Here is a 19,744-nt window from a genome sequence, read left to right as displayed (position 1 = left end):
CATCTGTACTATCCGCAGCCTCTGACCACCTCTTGTCTTATGTTACGACTGCAGTCTGGAGAGGAGTCAAGAGTGGGAGTGCCACAGGGATGGGGGTCATGGGAGAAGTCAGACATGTATGGACTGTGGAGAGGAAACTATGGGATAAAACCAGAGCCACCGAGCTGGAGCCGACTGTCTGAGCCCTGCACGGTGCACCTGAGAGGAGGTCAGTGACAGCGCCGCCAGGCCAGCCTGAGAGGGGGGGGGTCAATACAATATTGTAAGGGGGCACTGATATATAGGTTTCCCCCTTATATCAGTAAACCCCAGTACCTTAGTGTTTTCTTTCTGCGGAAGGTGGTCTCTGGTCACCAGAGTCCTCCCCACATTCCCAGAGTTCCCCTTTACATCATAGTCTGCAGGATTCCACCTTACAGTGCAAGGGGGGAACCCTGATGAAAAGGGCAATGCTGCAGACCCTGATGTAAGTGAGAACTGGGTAAAGGGGAATGCAGTGGACTCTGATATAAGTGGGGTCTCTGGTCACCAGTGCCCCCCTTTTATATCAGAGTTCCCGCTTAGATCATGTTCTGCAATGTTCCCCTTTATGTCAGAGTTCCCTTGCACTGTATAGGGAATCCTCCTGATGTATGGGGGGAACTCTGTGCTGGGTTATATTAATCTGACCATCATGGAAATGGAGAAATATGGTTTTTGACTTTTGTTTAACTTAACACATTGCTAATAGCAGTTTATAGCTTAAATATTGATATTTGCACTGAAACCTGCCATTTACGGCACCTTTTTTTTGCAGTGTCAGTAAAAAATGTGCCAGTAAATGCCATGATTTTTGCCAGTAAAAAATTGCTGCTGTTGGTAAATTCCATGTCTCTCTTATCTATATATAATACAATCTTCAAATGTGCTTTAAAATGCATGGTTTTCCCTTTTGTGAACAAGAAAATAACGACGTTATGCAGTTGGGCTGGTATAATAATGCTTTGGGGCTGGTATTAAATTATTTCCAGGGCTGTTTTTTTTTTTCCCAGTCCGGCCCTGTCCGCGGTTTTCGAATTTGCCGCGAACACCCCAAATTGTTCGCTGTTCGGCGAACTGGCGAACAGCCGATGTTCGAGTCGAACCTGAGTTTGACTCGAAGAACTCGAAGCTCATCCCTAATAAGGAGGAATCTACAAGGTTATATTTCTTCAGTTAAGCAGTCATCGGCATATCATTTATTCTACAGTCATTTCTTTTCCTTTGCTTTGTGGATTACAAATACTGCAGTTTAAACATCAGGCTAGCTGAAGATAATGATATCCGAAGTTAAAAGAACTTTCACCACCTTCCTCTTTTATTAAGCATTGCTGCTTTACTTATAAGTTGAACTCTGAATTATAGTCTAGGGGGAGCTATTGAGTATATTCTAGACTTTACACTGTGTTCTTGAATGTAAGGAATATTGTACTTCAATTTGGTCTGTGTGTTGAGACCTCAGTGGGAAGGTATTTAATATATGTTTCAAAGATATTGAGTACTTATCCCTCTGTACCCTTGTTCACATATACTCCCAAAAGTGACTATAAGGTTATAAGTTTTGCATATCTGAATTAAGTGATACCAGTGATTGTCAATTATCACTTGTGTTTATTCATGCTGTTCATTGTGTTCCATTATTTACTCTAGTAAACTTTCCAAGTGGTTCAGTGACATTGTGTGAGTTTCCCATTGCTAATATCACATTGCAGAATGGAACCCAAGGTGTCAGAGGTAAGAGAGGATCTGCAGAGTCGGGGTAGCCAGTGGGGTATAGCGTCAATCAGCAGCCCTCATGGGGGTACCGCTACATAAATCTGTTAACTTGCTGCACATTTTCACTGGCAAGTTGTACACTTGCAGAGCATTTGAAGCACAATGTCTAGTTGACACTTTTCCAATTTGTAGCAAATTTGCATTGTAAATCTCTAGCAAGAGCAAAGTTGCAGTGGTGAGTCTACAGCAAGCTTTGCTACAGCATGAAAATTCAGCCACAGTGACCCCTGTGGTGAGATGAATATTGCACAACGTATCTGAACCAGAACTTGCGGAAGACTTGCAGAATGTTTGCAAAGAAAGTTGATCTGGGGTCATGCAATGCAGACTTGCTGCAATTGTGCAACAAATTGTGAAGCCTGGCAAGTCTAGCAATAGCTTAGCAAATAATTTTAAAACTTGCAGCTTAAAGAAAGAAGCGACCAGCGCTTCTAACCAACAAGATGGCCGCCGCAAGATGGACGTGGACGGACGGAGGTGTGGCGGCCATCTTGTTGGTTGGAAGCACTGGTCGCTTCTTTCTTTATGCCTGTTGAACTCCTTTTAAATGTAAGTTTATTTTATTATTCTTTTTGTATAATAAATACCCTTTGATTGGATGCCTGCGCAATGAGCGTTCTTTTTCTACTCCATGTATTTACAGTATATGACGATCGAGCTACTACCTGAGCCTTGGAACACACCTGGTTAATATCCTGCTGAGAGGAAGAGCCCTTTCAGTCTGTCATTTGGTCTATTGGGAGAAGGATCTCTTTGGAATACATGTGCAGTGGATTGCTATTAAAGTTGGATCGCTTTTGTCATCACTTGAACGCATTTAATGTGTATAACCCATACACTGGTGGTAAGGGTCAGTTATATTGGGTGAAGGTGACGGGCTCTATATTATTCCTCTTTCTCCCACGGTGGATTCTGATCATTAGATATTTCCTTCATGGTGGACATTGTTCTGATTGGTTCTAGTTTTTCTGCCCATACAGATGAACTTTTAAACATGAACTTTATGTCTTTTTATTATTTTGTGTTTTGAGCGCTACACCGTTTACCCATATTACGCTTATTGTGTCCAGCAATTTAGTGTTACCAGCTATCTGTACAGTTTATCATTATTAAGCGCAACAAATTTCTTATTTTCATAAGCTATTGCTAGACTTGCTTCACAAGTTTGTTGCACACTTGCAGCAAGTCCGAATTGCATGACTCCAGATCAACTTACTTTACAAATAATCTGCAAGTCTGCTGCAAGTTCTGGGTCATTTATGTCGTGCGATAGTCATCCCACCACAGGATGCTGTAGACTTGCAGAGCTCTTGCTGTAGACTCACCACTGCAACTTTGCTCTTGCTAGAGACTTGTAAAATTGATACAAATTGGAAAAGTGTCAACTAGAACCTGTGCTTCAAGTGCTCTTCAAGTGTATAATTTGCCAGTGAAAATGTGCAGCAAGTTAACAGACTTAAAGTTCAACACTGCCACAAATCTGTGCCAAGTTATCCTTGCTACAGTAACTAGGATCCGGCCCTTGAAGGAGGGATCCATAGGGGTTGGAGAATGTTTATCCAGACTAGAGATGAGCTTGATGTTCGAGTCGAACGTAAGTTCAAACCGAACATCGTGTGTTCTCCCGTTCGCTGAACAGCGAATATTATGGGGCGTTTGCGGAAAATTTTAGTGCCACGGAATGCCCAATAATGCACTGCGAGATTGCAGTGCATTGATATCTGATGATTGGTCAAAGTATGCACCTGACCTGCATGCTTTGGCCAATCACAGCGCGCTCTGCTACGAGAGCCATAATTGGCTCAGGGGGACTAAGTCCATGCCCCACACTATATAAGACTGCTTACATAGCGGCCGTGTATAGTGTGTGACTGATAGATTAGGCAGGCAGGTTAGTTAGTGGCAGTGTATTTAATAAATATATATATATAGTATCTCACAAAAGTGAGTACACCACTCACATTTTTGTAAATATTTTATTTACAAAATAAAATATTTTTTTACATTTTTTCTTTACTTGGAACAGAATTTGATACTGTAACTTTCTGTAAATAATATGGTATGTACAGGCTTTACATTGATCTTTAAACTGATCATTGATATACAGTATCTCAGAAAAGTGAGTACACCCCTCACATTTTTGTAAATATTTTATTATATCTTTTCATGTGTCAACACTGAAGAAATGACACTTTGTTACAATGTAAAGTAGTGAGTGTACAGCTTGTATAACAGTGTAAATTTGCTGTCCCCTCAAAATAACTCAACACAGCCATTAATGTCTAAACTGCTGGAAACAAAAGTGAGTACACCCCTAAGTGAAAATGTCCAAAATGGGCCCAATTGCCATTTTCCCTCACCGGTGTCATGTGACTCGTTAGTGTTACAAGGTCTCAGGTGTGAATAGGGAGCAGGTGTGTTAAATTTGATGTTATCGCTCTCACTCTCTCATACTGGTCACTGGAAGTTCAACATGGCACCTCATGGCAAAGAACTCTGAGGATCTGCAACAACAAATTGGTCTGCATGGCTGTCATCCCAGAAGGAAGCCTCTTGTAAAGATGATGCACAAGAGAGCCCGCAAAGACTTTGCTGAAAACAAGCAGACTAAGGACATGGATTACTGGAACCATGTCCTGTGGTCTGATGAGACCAAGACAAACTTATTTGGTTCAGATGGTGTCAGGCATGCGTGGCGGCAACCAGGTGAGGAGTACAAAGATAAGTGTTCTTGCCTACAGTCAAGCATGGTGGTGGGAGTGTCATGGTCTGGGGCTGCATGAGTGCTACTGGCACTGGGGAGCTACAGTTCATTGAGGGAACCATGAATGCCAAGATGTACTGTGACATACTGAAATAGAGCATGATCCCCTCCCTTCGGAGACTGGGCTGCAGAGCAGTATTCCAACATGATAACGACCCCAAACACACCTCCAAGATGACCACTGCCTTGCTAAAGAAGCTGAGGATAAAGGTGATGGACTGACCAAACATGTCTCCAGACCTAAACTCTATTAAGCATCTGTGGGGCATCCTCGAACAGCAGGGGGAGGAGCGCAAGGTCTCTAACATCCACCAGCTATGTGATGTCGTCATGGAGGATTGGAAGAGGACTCACTCCAGTGGTAACCTGTGAAGCTCTGGTGAACTCTATTCCCAAGAGGGTTAAGGCAGTGCTGGAAAATAACGGTGGCCACACAAAATATTGACACTTTGGGGCCAATTTGGACATTTTCACTTAGGGGTGTACTCACTTTTGTTGCCAGCGATTTAGACATTAATGGCTGTGTGTTGAGTTATTTTGAGGGGACAGCAAATTTACACTGCTATACAAGCTGTACACTCACTACTTTACATTGTAGCAAAGTGTAATTTCTTCAGTGTTGTCACATGAAAAGATAGAATAAAATATTTACAAAAATGTGAGGGGTGTACCTATATATATATATATATATATATATATATATATATATATATATATATATATATATATATATATATATATATATATATATTCTGCATTTAGTGTAGACTAGATATTCAGTTTAGACTCTATATTCAGTCAGTGCAGACAGTGTAGTATATATAACACAGTGCATTGAAGTGGTTAAGGGGAGCCCTGTGCCAAAATGTAAAAAAAAATGGTGTGGGGGCATGCAAAATCCATAGCAGACCCTTATCCGAGCAAGCAGCCATGGCAGGCTAGGAAAGGGGGATGAGCGAGGGCCCCCCCTGCTGAACCATGCCATACCTTGCCCAGTGGTTGTGGGGGTCTGTGGGCAGGGGGCTTATTGGAATCTGGACCCCCAGATCCCGCCCCCCCATGTGAATGGGTATGGGGTACATTGTACCCCTACCCATAAACCAAATAAAGTGTCAAAGTCAAAACGACAGGAGACAGTTTTTGACAATTACTTTATTAAAAAAAATTGTCCCGCAATGTCCATCCATCTTTAATCACAGCGCCCCGACAAACCCGAAAAATAGAAAAAAAAAAAAAGCTCCGCCTCAATGGGAGGCGTCCCGCCGACTGCTGTCTTTTGGCTGTGACAGCTGTTATTTAGACAAGGGTGGGTCCACCCAGTGACATAACCAGGTGACCCCCCCTTCTGATGTTATGTGACATCAGAGGTGGGCAGGGTCACCCGTTAATGTCACCGGGTGGCTCCACCCTTGCCTATATAACAGCTGTCACAGCCAAGAGACAGCAGTCGGCGGGATGCCTCCCCTTGGGGTGGAGCTTTTTTTATTTTTATTTGATATTTTTCAGGTCTGGGCGTTGTGATTGAAGATGGATGGGCATCGCGGGACACTTTTTTTTTTAATAAAGGAATCAAAAACTGTCTTCTGTGATTTTTACATTTTTGACACTTTTTTGGTGAATGGGTAGGGGGTACAATGTACCCCCTACCCATTCACATGGGGGGGCAGAATCTGGGGGCCCCCTTGTTAAAGGGGGCTTCCAGATTGACTACAAAGTCACAGATTGACTTTAAGTGACAAGATTATTTACAACTGTCAACATATTCCAACAACATTGCTACAATCATAAGATATCTGAAAAAACACCACAAGAATTACTACCGCATGATTGGACAACATATAAACGGAACATACAAATCCCTAACGTGAATCTATGAGATGTGTGTTTTGGGCCCTATTCACATTGACATAATAAAGTGAACCCATTCTTATGTTGGGGGGTCCTATAAAAATGATTTAAAACTCACAGCATCATTGTGGCCTGGTGCTTGTGTCGCCCCCAATTGGTAAATCCATCTAGCCTCCCTCTGCAGGATGAGGCGATCCCAGCCGCCTCCTCGTGCATGGGTGTGTATCTGTTCTAGGGCAAAGAACCTGATAGAGTGTGGATTTTTGTTGTGTTTCCATGTTCCATGCCTTCCAATGGGTGACATAATGTCTCCCCCCTTGATGACAGATACATGATCATATATCTGTTGCCAAAACTGGGGCTTGGTCTTGCCAACATAGTAGCTGCCACATACACATATTATTAGATAAACAATTCCCAATGTTTGCCAATTTGCAAGGTGTTTTGCTTGATGGGTTTCTCCATTTGGTAGTGTGTATGTGTCTGTCGGGGCCAGATGTATTGGCAATATGAGCATCCGCCACATCTATGGGTGCCTGGATATTTGCATTTGTAATGTCTGCCATTTTTATTTACTTTTTGACAGCAAAGGTCAGACGGAACGAATCCGCCGGACAATTCGATCGTGTGTGGGCTTCATCGGACCTTTGCTGTCGAAAAATCAGACGGACTTTAGAAATAGAACATGTTTCAAATCTTTCAGACGGACTCGAGTCTGGTCGAAAAATCCGTTCGTCGGTATGCTAGTCCGACGGACAAACAACGACGGCAGCTATTGGCTACTGGCTATGAACTTCCTTATTCTTGATCGTGTGTAGGCAAGTCCGTTTCGCCAGAACTCCGTCAGAACTCCGTCGAAGGTCCGTTGAAAAGTCCTACGGAGTTCAGTCTGTCGAAAGTCCAGTCGTGTGTACACGGCATAATACAACCCTCTACTTGTGGATCCTCCTTCAGTAATTACCAGTATTTGCCTACAATGTGTCGGATTTGATATTGTTGTCTTGAATATCTCAATATTAATTTGATTGTGTTGGTTTGATCAAGGTCTTTATTGTGTCTGTTTTTTTTTTTTAAATGAAGTCATCCTTTTTGTTACTATTGGCTCTTTGATATGCCTTTTTGAGGATTTTTTTTGAATATCCTCAGGCCAATAGTCTGTTTCTTAGTTCATTGGCTTGTTTGTAAAGGTCCTCCTCTAATGAGTAGTTGCGTTTAATACACAGGTATTGCCCATAGGGGATGGACTTTACCAGACTAGTTGGATGTCCACTGTTTGCTCTTAGAGTCGTATTTCCTGCAGTGGGTTTCAGGAAGAGAGTTGTATCCAGGGACATGTCTGTCTTGATATATATTTCAATGTCAAGGAAGGAAATGGCTTGTTGATCACATGTCATGGTGAATGACAAGTTGAAGTAATTCTTGTTGAGGGCCTGGATGAAGGCACTCAGTAAGTCCCTTAGACCATCCCAGAGAATCAGTATGTCGTTGATGTACCTGTGCCATGACAATATATGGCACAGGTACATGGAGAGAGAGACTCATCATTCATGATGTGATGCTTCCACCCCCCCAGGTACAGGTTGGCATACGATGGGGCACAGGAAGTCCCCATCGCTACCCCCTCACCTGGAGCTAGTGGGAGGTGTCGATAAAAAAAGTTGCTGTGCAGGATAAAGGTCAAAAGGGTCAAGACAAAGTCATTGTATGGCTTGTGGTCAGTGCTCCTCTCTTGTAGAAAGGTGTTAATGACAGATATCCCCCTGTTGTGCGGTATACTGCTGTAGAGCGCTTCCACGTCCACAGCTACCAACCACACCCCAGGGGGAACATGAAAGTTCACTATCATCTGAAGAAGGTGAATGGTGTCTTTGGTATAGGATGGTAAAGCTAATACATGGGGACGCAAATGTGTGTTAACTAAAATACTTGCATTTTCATTTAGACTCCCTCGTCCTGAAATTATAGGTCTCTCTGGTGGTCTACTGGAGTTCTTGTGAATTTTGGGTAATGAATAGAATGTGGGTGTCCTTGGCCAGTCTATTTTCAAAAATTCCCATGTAGTTTTGGGAATAATTCCTTGATTGTATGCCTTGCTAATGAGCTCATGGAATTCTTGTTGTGCTTGTGTCAGGGCTGGGCTCAGCCCTTCCTTCTCTGTGCTGGCCGCTCAGCTGTCGGCTAATTGCCAGCTCCTATCTCTCCACAGTGACTCACCTGTTGATGATATCCTGCTCGTCAGTCCTGCCTACTTAAGCCGCCCAGTCCAGATGATCTCTGCCTTCTCCTGGTCACATATCTAGAGACGCTCTCCTGTGTTCCTGTTAAAGACTTGCTTTGCTGACATTCCTTCTGGCTCCAGATCCTGCTTGCTGTTCTACTACGCTCAACTCTGGCTCCCCGAAGTTTTTGCTTGTCTGACTATCCGTTCCGGTTCCTGAACTCTGGCTATGTTTTGACTACGTTTACTCTGTTTACCTTTTTTTATTATTATTAAACAAGTGAGATTTCACTGTACTTCTGTCTGTCTGATTCATGGTTTCTGACAGTAGGTGAAGGCCATGAATTCAGAAGATGCAGTCAATCCACTTGTTGGTAATATTTTTTCCAGATTGGATGAGCAGAATCACTGCATTGATCAGTTTGCCATGGTGTTACAAACACTCCTGAGTCGCATGGCTCACCTGGTATCTCCCACTATGGCTGCTCTGGTACAACCTGTGTTGCAGGCCGTCCCTGCTGCTGCTCCAGTCTCTGTGCAGGCACCCGCCTCGAGTATTACCTCTATAAGAGGTATGTCTGGTTCCGCTCCGCTTCCCCAGTGATTTGGGGGCGATCCAGTCCAATGCAGAGGGTTTCTTAACCAGGTTGAGATATACTTTGAGATGCTGCCCCAGGAGTTTCCCACGGTTAGAAGCAAAGTAGGTTTTGCGATATCTTTGCTTTCTGAGAGAGCCATGGCCTGGGCAAACCCTCTATGGGAGACGCAAAAACCTGTTGTCTTGAGTTACCCTGAGTTTGTGGCTTCCTTTAAAAGGGTATTTAACGTTCCCGCATGTTCCGCTTCTGCTGCCAAGTGCCTCATGTCCATCAAACAGAGTACGAGAACTGTTGCCGATTATGCCATTGAATTTCGTACTCTGGCAGCAGAGGTTGCTTGGAACAATGAGGCCCTCGTGGCTGCTTTTTCTCATGGACTCTTGGATACCATCAAGGATGAGATAGCAGCCCAAGATATACCCACTGAGCTGGAGAAGTTGATCAGGTTTGCAATCCTCATTGACTCCAGACTCAAAGACTCTCTTTTAAGGAGCGTTTGCGGAAGCTCCCTGTATATTTGTCTCTAAACTTTGCAGTCCCACCCTTGGCTCCCTCACCTTCCAATGCCTCCTGGTACCGAGTCGGTCGGTGAAGATGAACCCATGCACTCGGGCTTCACGCGTCTCTCTGCGGATGAGAGAACCCTTATGCCCTGTACACATCATCAGACTTTCTGACGGAAAATGTGCGATCGGAGCTTGTTGTTGGAAATTCTGAATGTGTGTGGGCTCCATTGGAATTTTCGACACACAAAGTTTGAGAGCTGGCTCTAAAATTTTCCGACAACAAAATCCGTTCGTGTAAATTCCGATCGTGTATAGACAATTCTGACACACAAAGTGCCGCGCATGCTCGGAATCAAGCAGAAGAGCAGCGCTGGCTATTGAACTTAATTTTTCTTGGGTCGTCGTACCTGTTGTACGTCACCGCATTCTTGACGTTCGGAATTTCCGACCAACTTTGCGTGACCGTGTGTATGCAAGACAAGTTGGAGCCAACATCTGTCGGAAAAAAACAGATGGATTTTGTTGTCGGAATGTGCAACCATGTGTACAGGGCATTAGGAGGAGAGAGAGATTGTGCCTTTATTGTGGCCAGGCAGGTCACTTTTTGAAGTCCTACCCATCCAGGGAACGCCCGAACCTTGAGGTCTTGTCACGGACAGACCTTAGGTGGCGTTGTTTTGTCCCCAGTTATCCAGAAGGATAGGCCCCTGGTTACGGTTACCCTTTCTTGGGCTGAGTCATTTGTCGCGATACAGGCTCTAATCGACTCTGGGGCTGCAGGCCTGTTCATTGATGCTGCCTTTGTATCGAAGCACTTGATTCTGCTGCAGCTGCATGACACTCCACTTGCCATTGAGGCTCTTGATGGGAGACCTCTCTACAGCCTGCCCATGTGACTCATGTGACTGTTCTGTTGTCCATGGCCGTAGGGGCTCTTTACCATGAGATAATCCAATTCCAATGTTTTTCCTCACCTAAGTTTCCGCTGGTTATTGGTTATCCTTGGTTACAGAGGCACAACCCCACTTTGGATTGTCTCCGTGCTGAGGTTCTCTCCTGGTCGCCACAATGAAGTAAGACATGCTTCCAGAAGGTAGCCAAGGTCCTGTGCACTTCTTCTCTCTCCTCCCTGCCAGAGGATTATCGCGATTTTAGCAATGTCTTTGACAAAGATCAAGCCGATATTTTGCCTCCACACCGGTCATATGATTGCGCAATTGACCTTCAACCTGGTGCCATACCCCCTCGTGGCCGGGTTTACCCTTTGTCAGTCTTGGAGGTTAAGGCCATGGAGGAGTATGTTGCAGACGCACTTTCTCGAGGTTTCATCCGCAAATCCTCGTCTCCTGCTGGTGCTGGTTTCTTCTTTGTGAAGAAGAAGAGTGGTGAACTGAGACCTTGTATTGATTATAGTGGTCTCAGTCGTTTCACTATTAAGAATGCCTATCCAATTCCATTGATTACGGAGTTATTTGATCGCCTTAAGGGAGCAACGGTTTTCGCAAAGCTTGATTTGAGAAGGGTATACAATCTCGTGAGGATTAAGGAGGGGGACGAGTGGAGAACTGCATTTAATACCAGAACAGGCCATTATGAGTACCTTGTAATGCCTTTTGGCCTTTGTAATGCCCCAGGAATTCATTAACGATGTCCTCCGAGATTTGTTGCAGTTATGTGTGGTGGTTTATCTCGACGATATCCTCATATATTTTCCAAGTCCCTGGAGAGCCACCACACAGATGTCTGTCGTGTGCTTCAGAAACTAAGAGAGAACAATCTCTATTGTAAATTGGAGAAGTGCGAGTTCCATCGTGAACAGGTTAAATTCCTGGGTTATGTCATTTCCACTGCTGCTTTTTCGATGGACCCAGAGAGACTTTCAGAAGTCCTACGGTGGCCCCCGACCCGTGGGTTTACATCCTCTGCAGCGCTTTCTTGGCTTTGCCAACTATTATCGGAAGTTTATTCGTAACTTCTCGTCTCTGGTCAAGCCCATGACTGATATGACTAGAAAGGACGGTAACCCACAGTGTTGGTCTCTGGAGTCCATTAAGGCCTATGAGAGTCCCAAGGCTGCCTTTGTTTCTGCTCCTGTGTTGGCACATTCTGATCCTATGTTACCTTTTTATCCTTGAGGTTGATGCTTCTGAGACTGGAGTTGGCGCTCTTCTGTCTCAACGTCCTACATCTGAGAGTGCTATGCATCCTTGTGGCTAATTTTCCAAGAAATTGTCACCTGTTGAGTGCAATTACGAGATTGGTAACAGAGAGCTGTTAGCGATCATTTTAGCCCTGAAAGAATGGAGACATCTCCTCGAAGGTATCACTGTACCGGTTCTCATTATTACTGACCATAAGAATCTCATATTCTTGTCTGAGGCTAAACGCCTCTCTCCCAGAAGGGTGCGATGGGCTCTTTTCTTGTCAAGTTTCAATTACATTGTCTCATTCCTACCCGGTACTAAGAATGCAAGGGCTGATGCTTTGTCATGACAATTTTCCTCCACTTCCAAGATGGAGTCAGTACCAGTTCCTGTGATTCCTCCTGATCGTATTCTAGCTACGGTTTGCACCACTCTCACTTCTCCTTTGGGGGACGAAATTCTTGCTGCTCAGGTTCATGCTCCTCCTGAGAAACCTTGTGACCGCTGCTTTGTCCCAGACAATCTCCGTACTGCCGTGCTCCAGACTTACCATTCTCCCAAGGCTGCTGGCCACCCTGGGAGGAATCAGCTCTTTTGGGCCATTTCCCAACAATTCTGGTGGCCTAGTCTACGTGCTGATGTAACTGTCTTTGTAGCTGTCTGTTCCGTGTGTGTGCTCAGAGTAAGACTCCAGAACACCTTCCAGTGGGCCTCTTACAACCCATACCCAATGGAGAGAGGCCCTGGACCCACCTGTCTATGGATTTCATTGTGGAGTTACCCAGCTCCCAGGGCAACACAGTTATCCTTATGGTGGTTGACCAGTTCTCTAAAATGTCTCATTGTATTTCACTTAAGAAGTTGCTCACTTCTAAAGAACTGGCTTCCATTTTTGCTCGGGAGATCGTTCGCTTACATGGGCTAACCAAGGTGATTGTCTCTGACAGGGGTAGTCAGTTTGTGCCCCGGTTCTGGCGTGCCTTTTGTGCACAGTTGGGAATTCAGCTTGCTTTCTCCTCTTCTTATCACCTGCAGTCTAATGGGGCCGCAGAACAAGCCAATCAGTCCTTGGAGCAGTATTTTTGCTATATTTCTGACCATCATAACAACTGGTCAGACCTCTTACCGTGGGCGGAGTTTGCGCACAAGAGTGCCTTGAATTCTGCTTCCCGATTGTCCAAATTTATGGCAAATTATGGTTTCCAACCTTCCATGTTGCCTGACTCATTTGTTCTGCAGAGTATTCCTGCGTTAGAGGAGCATCCTGTATTCCTGCCTTAGAGGTCTTTGTTCTACTTGGGTACAAGTCCAGGAGGCTTTGCGACATGCTAATGATAGGTACAGACTCCATGCTGACCGCAGACGCCTGCCTGCGCCTTCCTACCAGGTTGGGGACAGGGTCTGGCTGTCATCTCGCAACCTCTGTGTAGGGCTGGGGAAAAAATCGATTTAAATCTTGAATTGAATTGAGAGGTCAAATTGATTAAAAATGCATCTGTCATCTCGCAACCTCTGACTTTGTGTTCCCTCTCTGAAGTGCGCACCTTGGTTTATTGGGCCTTTCCGTATTCTTCGCAGGATTAACCCAGTGGCTTATGCATTAGACCTTCCTTCTAATATGCATATCTCAAATGTATTTCATGTCTCCTTATTAAAACCTTTGGTCTGCAACCGCTTTACCACCTCGGTGCCTTGTCCTCACCCTGTACAGGTTGCGAACCATGAGGCGTATGAAGTACAGTCCATTGTTGACTCCCGTAGGTTTCATAGGCGCATACAGTACCTGGTGCATTGGAAAGGGTACAGTCCGGAGGAACGTTCTTGGGTCTCATTCTCGGACGTACATGCCCTTGTCCTTCTGTGTGATTTCCATAGACGTTTTTCCCTCAAGCCTGGTGGTCCTCCAAGGGGGAGGGGTCATTGAGGAGGGAGTACTGTCAGGGCTGGACTCAGCCCTTCCTTCTCAAAGCTGGCCGCTCAGCTGTCAGCTAATTGCCAGCTCCTATCTCTCCACCATGACTCACCTGTTGATGATATCCTGCTCGTCAGCCCTGCCTACTTAAGCCGTCCAGTCCAGATGATCTCTGCCTTCGCCTTGGTCACATCTCTAGAGACGCTCTCCTGTGTTCCTGTTAAAGACTTGCTTGACTCCTCTCTGGCTCCCTGACGTTTTGGCTTGTCTGACTATCCATTCCAGTTCCTGAACTCTGGCTATGTTTTGAAATATGTTTACTCTGTTTACCTTTTTGTTATTATTATTAAACAAGTGTGATTTAACCACTTGCCAACCAGCGGCCGTCATTATACTGCGGCAGGTCCCGCGAGCCGTCATAGCTATACGTCGGCTCCTTTAAGCGGGATACCAGGTGCGCGCTGTTGCGATGACCGCCGGCCACGAGCGATCGCGGGCACGAGAGGCAGAACAAGGACGAGTGTGTGTAAAGACACAAATCCCTGTTCTGTTATGAGAGGAGCTGCAGATCGTGAGTTCCTAATAGCTTGGAACCACGATCTGTCATATCTTATAGTCAGTTCCCTCCCCCTACAGTTAGAACACACAGGGAACACAGTTAACCCCTTCCCTGCCAGTGACATTTATACAGTAATCAGTACATTTTTATAGCACTGATCGCTGTATAATTGTCAATCTTCCAAAAAATGTGTCAAAAGTGTCCGAAGTGTCCGCCATAGTGTCGCAGTTACGCTAAAAATCACAGATTGCCGCCATTACTAGTAAAAAAAAAAAAATAATAATACAAATGCCGTAAATCTATCCCCTATTTTGTAGACACTATAACTTTTGCGCAAACCAATCAATATACGCTCAATGCGATTTTTATTACCAAAAATATGTAGAAGAATACATATCAGCCCAAACTGAGAAAAAAATGTGCTTTTTTTTTTAAAAAAAAATTGGGGATATTTATTATAGCAAGTACAAAATATTGTGTTTTTTTTCAAAATTATCGCTCTTTGTTTGTTTATAGCGCAAAAAATAACAAATGTAGAGATGATCACATATCACCAAAAGAAAGCTCTATCTGTGGGAAAAAAAGGACGTTGTTTTTGTTTGACTGTCTTACTTGCCAATTTATAATCCACAGTCGATCTGAATGTGCTACTAACAAGGGTACCATTTTTCACATCAAACAATTTATCACTTGCTCTACCGACTTTGTTATATATATCCTACGGTGTCCATGTAAATTCTTGTACGTAGGTTGCACTATACGAGCCCTACGTGCAAAGGATTGGTGACCATCAGAGGTTCATCCAAAAGGGGTGTGATAAACACAGTGTCCCACGCTACTTTCTTCATATGCACAATAAAGATATTAAATGTCTGGAGGTGTTTGCGATCTAAGCAATACCCAAAGGGACACTTACTGACAATGATAGGTTTTCCCTCCTTTGCAGGGGGGAAACCTTCTGGATCTATATGTTAGGTTCTTTCTCGTCTGATGGCCTCATGGAGGAACTTGACGTCCATAGCATCATGTGAAATTCATGTTTTAAACCGCGATTATGTTTCAATACATTAGTCCAGTCATGCTGAGCACCCCTTTATAATTGTTGCCATGCCCCCCTTCTATGTCGTTCCTTCCACCATTCCTTATAATATTTTTAATAATTGTGCATTTATTTTCAATTTCTTTTTAATGTACTCATTTTCCCCTCCCCCTCAATCTCATTTTTATATTCATTTTTATTTTCATTTTTAGTTTTTTTTTTTTTTCATGCACTATAATGCATACACTGCATAGAGTTTGAGTCGAATATTTTTCTCATGAGAAATATAGATTTTAACATAAACATGTGCTTGATATACTTGATTGATTATGCCATTGTAATAATTCACAGGGTTGAGAGGGTTGAGTTTAAATATTGCTGTTGCCTTTTTTCCCGTGACTTTGACAAGGCGCAGGAGCAGCAACTTGCAATCCACAGTGGTTCATGTGTTTCCTGTTCCTCCTACCTTCGGCGCTGCGGTGCATCACTCAGCGTGCTCGTTCCGTCTGGCGTTGCTTGATTCTCCTGGTTTGGAGGCTGAGACACACACCATCCGCAGCACAGCCTGGCTTCTCTGTGTCCCCAACCCAGACACTGGCCACAGCAGGTAGTGTCTACCTGAGTCTGTGTCCATAACATCTGCAGGGGGTATGTCACCTTTCCAGGAACCCCTAACTGTTGGCAGTGTTATCTCTGCTCTCCATGATTTACCATCTCTGGATACAGGTCTAGCTTCAACTCACTCTGCTGGCAGAGGGCTGCAACCTTCTCCAACAAGAGCTTCCAACAGGTTCTACATGGCCAATACCCTTCTCCATGTTTCACCAGCAAGTCATTCAGATCGTGTTAACCCTTCTCCACCCGGAAGCCATTAAGTGGTATTATTTGCTTTTTAATACAATTTTTCCAGTTGTGTCATATACTTTGACCTTTACAGTCTCCAAGTTTTATAAACCCTTTTTCAGTCCTTGCTTGATTGACCTCAAGTGTAATAAACAAATATATTTTTCATATTATTATTTTTTTTTTTTTTATATGTACTTTTTGGATTTGACCCACAGAGCACCATCTCCAGTTGTATTAATTTATTTGTGACTGCACGAAATCAGTGTCCACACTGGATGCTCCTTTCTCATTGCGTTTCTCTCCCTCCATGGTCACTGTGCCCGTCACACTGAGAAGCAGACGGCTGAGGAGTTTTGAACCGGAAGTGAGCGGAGCGATCTGCTTTACTTTTGGTTGACAGCACACAGCAGCTGGCTGTTTCAATTTGGGGGCTTAACTTTAGTGTCATGACTACCAATGTATGTGTGTGTGTGTTTTTGTAGGAGTGAGTATACATTTCACTGCCACTAGCAATAAATGGTGGTTGGGATTAAATTCCACTGCCACTGACCACCAATGAATATTAATGTTAATAGTACTTCCACCAATATTGGGGGCTATTATTGCATCCACTGACACCAATGTTGCTAGTTATTGTTCTTCAGTATTGCTTACAATACACTGCAATACAATGCAGCAGTACCAACATTTTTGAGTGGCAATTTGCAATGATGCGCTGCCATTGTGCAGAGCTCTGAAAGTATCAGGGGACGCACTTGAGGCTCACTATAACTTCCCAGTTGACCACCAGTGGCTCAGAGTGAAGCCCTCAGCAACTATCAATACGCCTTTAACCGCTTAAGGACCGCCCCATGTACTATACTTAAGCACAAAATCACGTACGTGTACGTGATTCCTCTCCTTGGCTGTTAGGGCACGGAACACAGCGGGAGCCAATCATTCACAGGAAAGGCAGAATGGTGGTTTGCCTATGTAAACAAAGCAGACTGATGTTCTGTGGGGGCGGACGATGGAGAATTTGTGTTTCTGATAAGCAGAAACACGGATCTCTGTTTTCCTCCAGTCACAGCATTCTCCCCACAGTTAGAAAGCACTCCTCAAAAGCACACTTAACCTTTTGATCGCCTATGATGTTAACCCTTTCCCTGGCATTTATACAGCGACAGTGCATTTTTTTAGCACTGGTCCCCAAAAAGTGTCACTTAGTGTCCGATTTGTCTGCTGCAATCCCGCTAAAAAAAAATCGCTGATCGCCGCCATTACTAGTAAAAACAATTTAAAAATAGTCCATAAATCTATCCCATAGTTTGTAGACACGATACTTTTTGCGCAAACCAATCAATATATGCTTATTGGGATTTTTTTTACCAAAAACATGTAGCAGGATACCTATTGGCCTAAACTGATGAAGAAATTCGATTTCTTTACATTTTTTTAAATTGAATGTGTTTTATAACAGAAATTAAAAAAAAATGATTTTTTTTTTTTAATTGTCTCTATTTTTTTTGTTTATAGCGCAAAACAAAAGAGCCGGAGAGGTGATCAAATACCACCAAAAGAAAGCTCAAGTTGTGGGGAAAAAAAGGACATCAATTTTAATTGGGTATAGCATCGGAACGACTACCCATTAAGGAGCTGAAGTGGTTAAAAAAATCCTCATTATTACTTTGACATCCGCACATAACAGAGAAAACGCCCGGCTGTTGCCCCACAAATCGTTATACTTTTACCACAACTAAAAGGCTCGGTACATTCTCATCTATTACTAACTTTACGGTATTGCCTGCATAGACGGCGTCCTCGTTACTCGGACAACGCACGCATCTTCGGCGTCACACCGCAACGTGCGTTCCGTCAACGCTTTGGAACGAATGCAAAGAGATGTGAATGAACAGCGTGATGACGTTTTCTCACGTCCATACTAGGCGACATTTGGGCGCATGCGGGTTGGGAGGTGGCCTTGTTATTATTTATGTGGGGTTAAAAATGGTGTCTTTAGTCGGCCTGGTTGAGTTACAGGAATTTTTCACCATGTACAGAACGAAATAGTTTGGCCGTCAAGAGTAGTAAATAGCCCCGTGGTGGAGATAGTGGGCGGGAATAAAAGAACTGGTGATACACGTGCAGAGTCAATTCATTGGGCAGTTGTACAAAGCCTTGGTGTTCTGTGGGAATGGCGGAGCCGCGTCGGGTGCCGTTTGTCAGCCTTTCACCCATGAAGCCGCGTGAGAGTGCGGGGACTCTGATAGTGGAACAACAACAACAACAACAACAGCAGCAGCAGAATTCTCCTTTTTCTGCAACTCAGCGCTCACAACCAACTAGGCCTCAATTGACAGGCACACAGCAGCAGTCAAGGCCTCTGCAACAGACTCCTCAACGGCCGCAACGTGAAGCAGCCGTTTCTTCCTCCATGGTCGAGGAGGCTGGCTTCATGAGCAAAGCCGAGGAAGAAAGGCCAAGTGCGGAGGAGACAGTTAGGCTGGAGCTGGCCCTTTCAGACCCGACCGATCAGAGTTGTTCAGAGTTCAGTTACAGGGATTTGCTGCAAAGTGAGCAGAGACGGGTTGCAGTTGAGAATGCAGGACAGGTGAGAACACAGCTTTTCTGAGATCGTAATGTGTTGTCTTGAAATCGCTTTGGGGCAGAAGTCATTTAATGTAGAACTTGAAATGCAATGGCTCCTAATTCACGATTTACTAAGTTTGACAACTTGGGGGTTTCACAAGTTGTGCCCAAAATACCAGATATTAGTTAAGATTTGAAATAAAGTTAAAGTAAAGTCAACACTTATTCCTCCCCCCTTCTTTTCTTGACATAAGTGTCCAGACAGGAAGTGAGGAAATACCTCCAAAGTGAGGGAATCCTGGGATGCCACCAGAACTAGTGTTCCCATTAGACAGGGCTTGACAAATCCCAGATCGCCATGGCAACTGATAATTGTGGTCTGGATTTGGTCTCCCTATGTGCTCCCCCCTCCCCCTTGTGTGCGGACTGAGGTCAGGCTGAGACTTTTGGGCCTGCTGGAGCAGAATACAAAAAGTTGGTAAACAAAATACATTTTTCTTCGTTTCTGTTATAAAATTAGTAACTTTTCTTCATAAATTTTGCCCAAAATTTATACTGCTACATATCTGATAAACATAACCCGAATTGGTGTATATTATTTGGTCTATGTGAAGGTTAGAGTCTACAAGCTATGGTGCCAATCATTGAAAATTGATCACACCTGATGTACTGATGGCCTATCACATTTCTTGTGACTTTAACAAGCCAGGACAGTACAAATACCCCCAAATGACATCTTTTTGAAAAGTAGACAGTCCAAGGTGTTTAGTAAGAGGCATGGTGAGTGTTTTTTAATTTTTTTTTTTTTTTTTTTCCCACAACTAATTAAGTGATTACAGTTTTCACAATCGATTAGTTGGTCAGCATACAGAATGAATTATTTGTTTACATATCAGGAAATACAGCTCAGTACATCATCCATACATAGTAAGTGCCTGAGAACTTGT

The 19,744-nt window shown here is 43.9% G+C and overlaps 1 protein-coding gene and 1 long non-coding RNA gene across 5 annotated transcripts in view; one reads left to right on the top strand and one right to left on the bottom strand.

Annotated features, from left to right (window-relative positions):
* The window catches only part of LOC141103280 (uncharacterized), a 43,664-nt gene extending 25,529 nt beyond the window's left edge, over positions 1-18,135 (bottom strand). The window contains exon 1 of the long non-coding RNA XR_012235286.1: positions 18,000-18,135. This is a non-coding gene — a long non-coding RNA (uncharacterized lncRNA). The remainder of the gene's footprint in view (positions 1-17,999) is intronic.
* UBN2 (ubinuclein 2) overlaps positions 18,136-19,744 on the top strand; it is a 690,706-nt gene continuing 689,097 nt past the window's right edge. For all 4 annotated transcript variants that reach the window (XM_073592702.1, XM_073592701.1, XM_073592700.1 and 1 more), the window contains exon 1: positions 18,136-18,819. In XM_073592702.1, coding sequence (XP_073448803.1) covers positions 18,403-18,819 — 417 coding nt within the window. In that variant the 5' untranslated portion in view covers positions 18,136-18,402. The remainder of the gene's footprint in view (positions 18,820-19,744) is intronic.

The sequence above is a fragment of the Aquarana catesbeiana genome, linkage group LG07 (genome assembly GCF_042186555.1).
Source record: "Aquarana catesbeiana isolate 2022-GZ linkage group LG07, ASM4218655v1, whole genome shotgun sequence".
Taxonomy (NCBI): domain Eukaryota; kingdom Metazoa; phylum Chordata; class Amphibia; order Anura; family Ranidae; genus Aquarana; species Aquarana catesbeiana.
The sequence above is the reverse complement of the archived record's forward strand: the minus strand, read 5'-3'. Positions and strand labels throughout refer to the sequence as shown.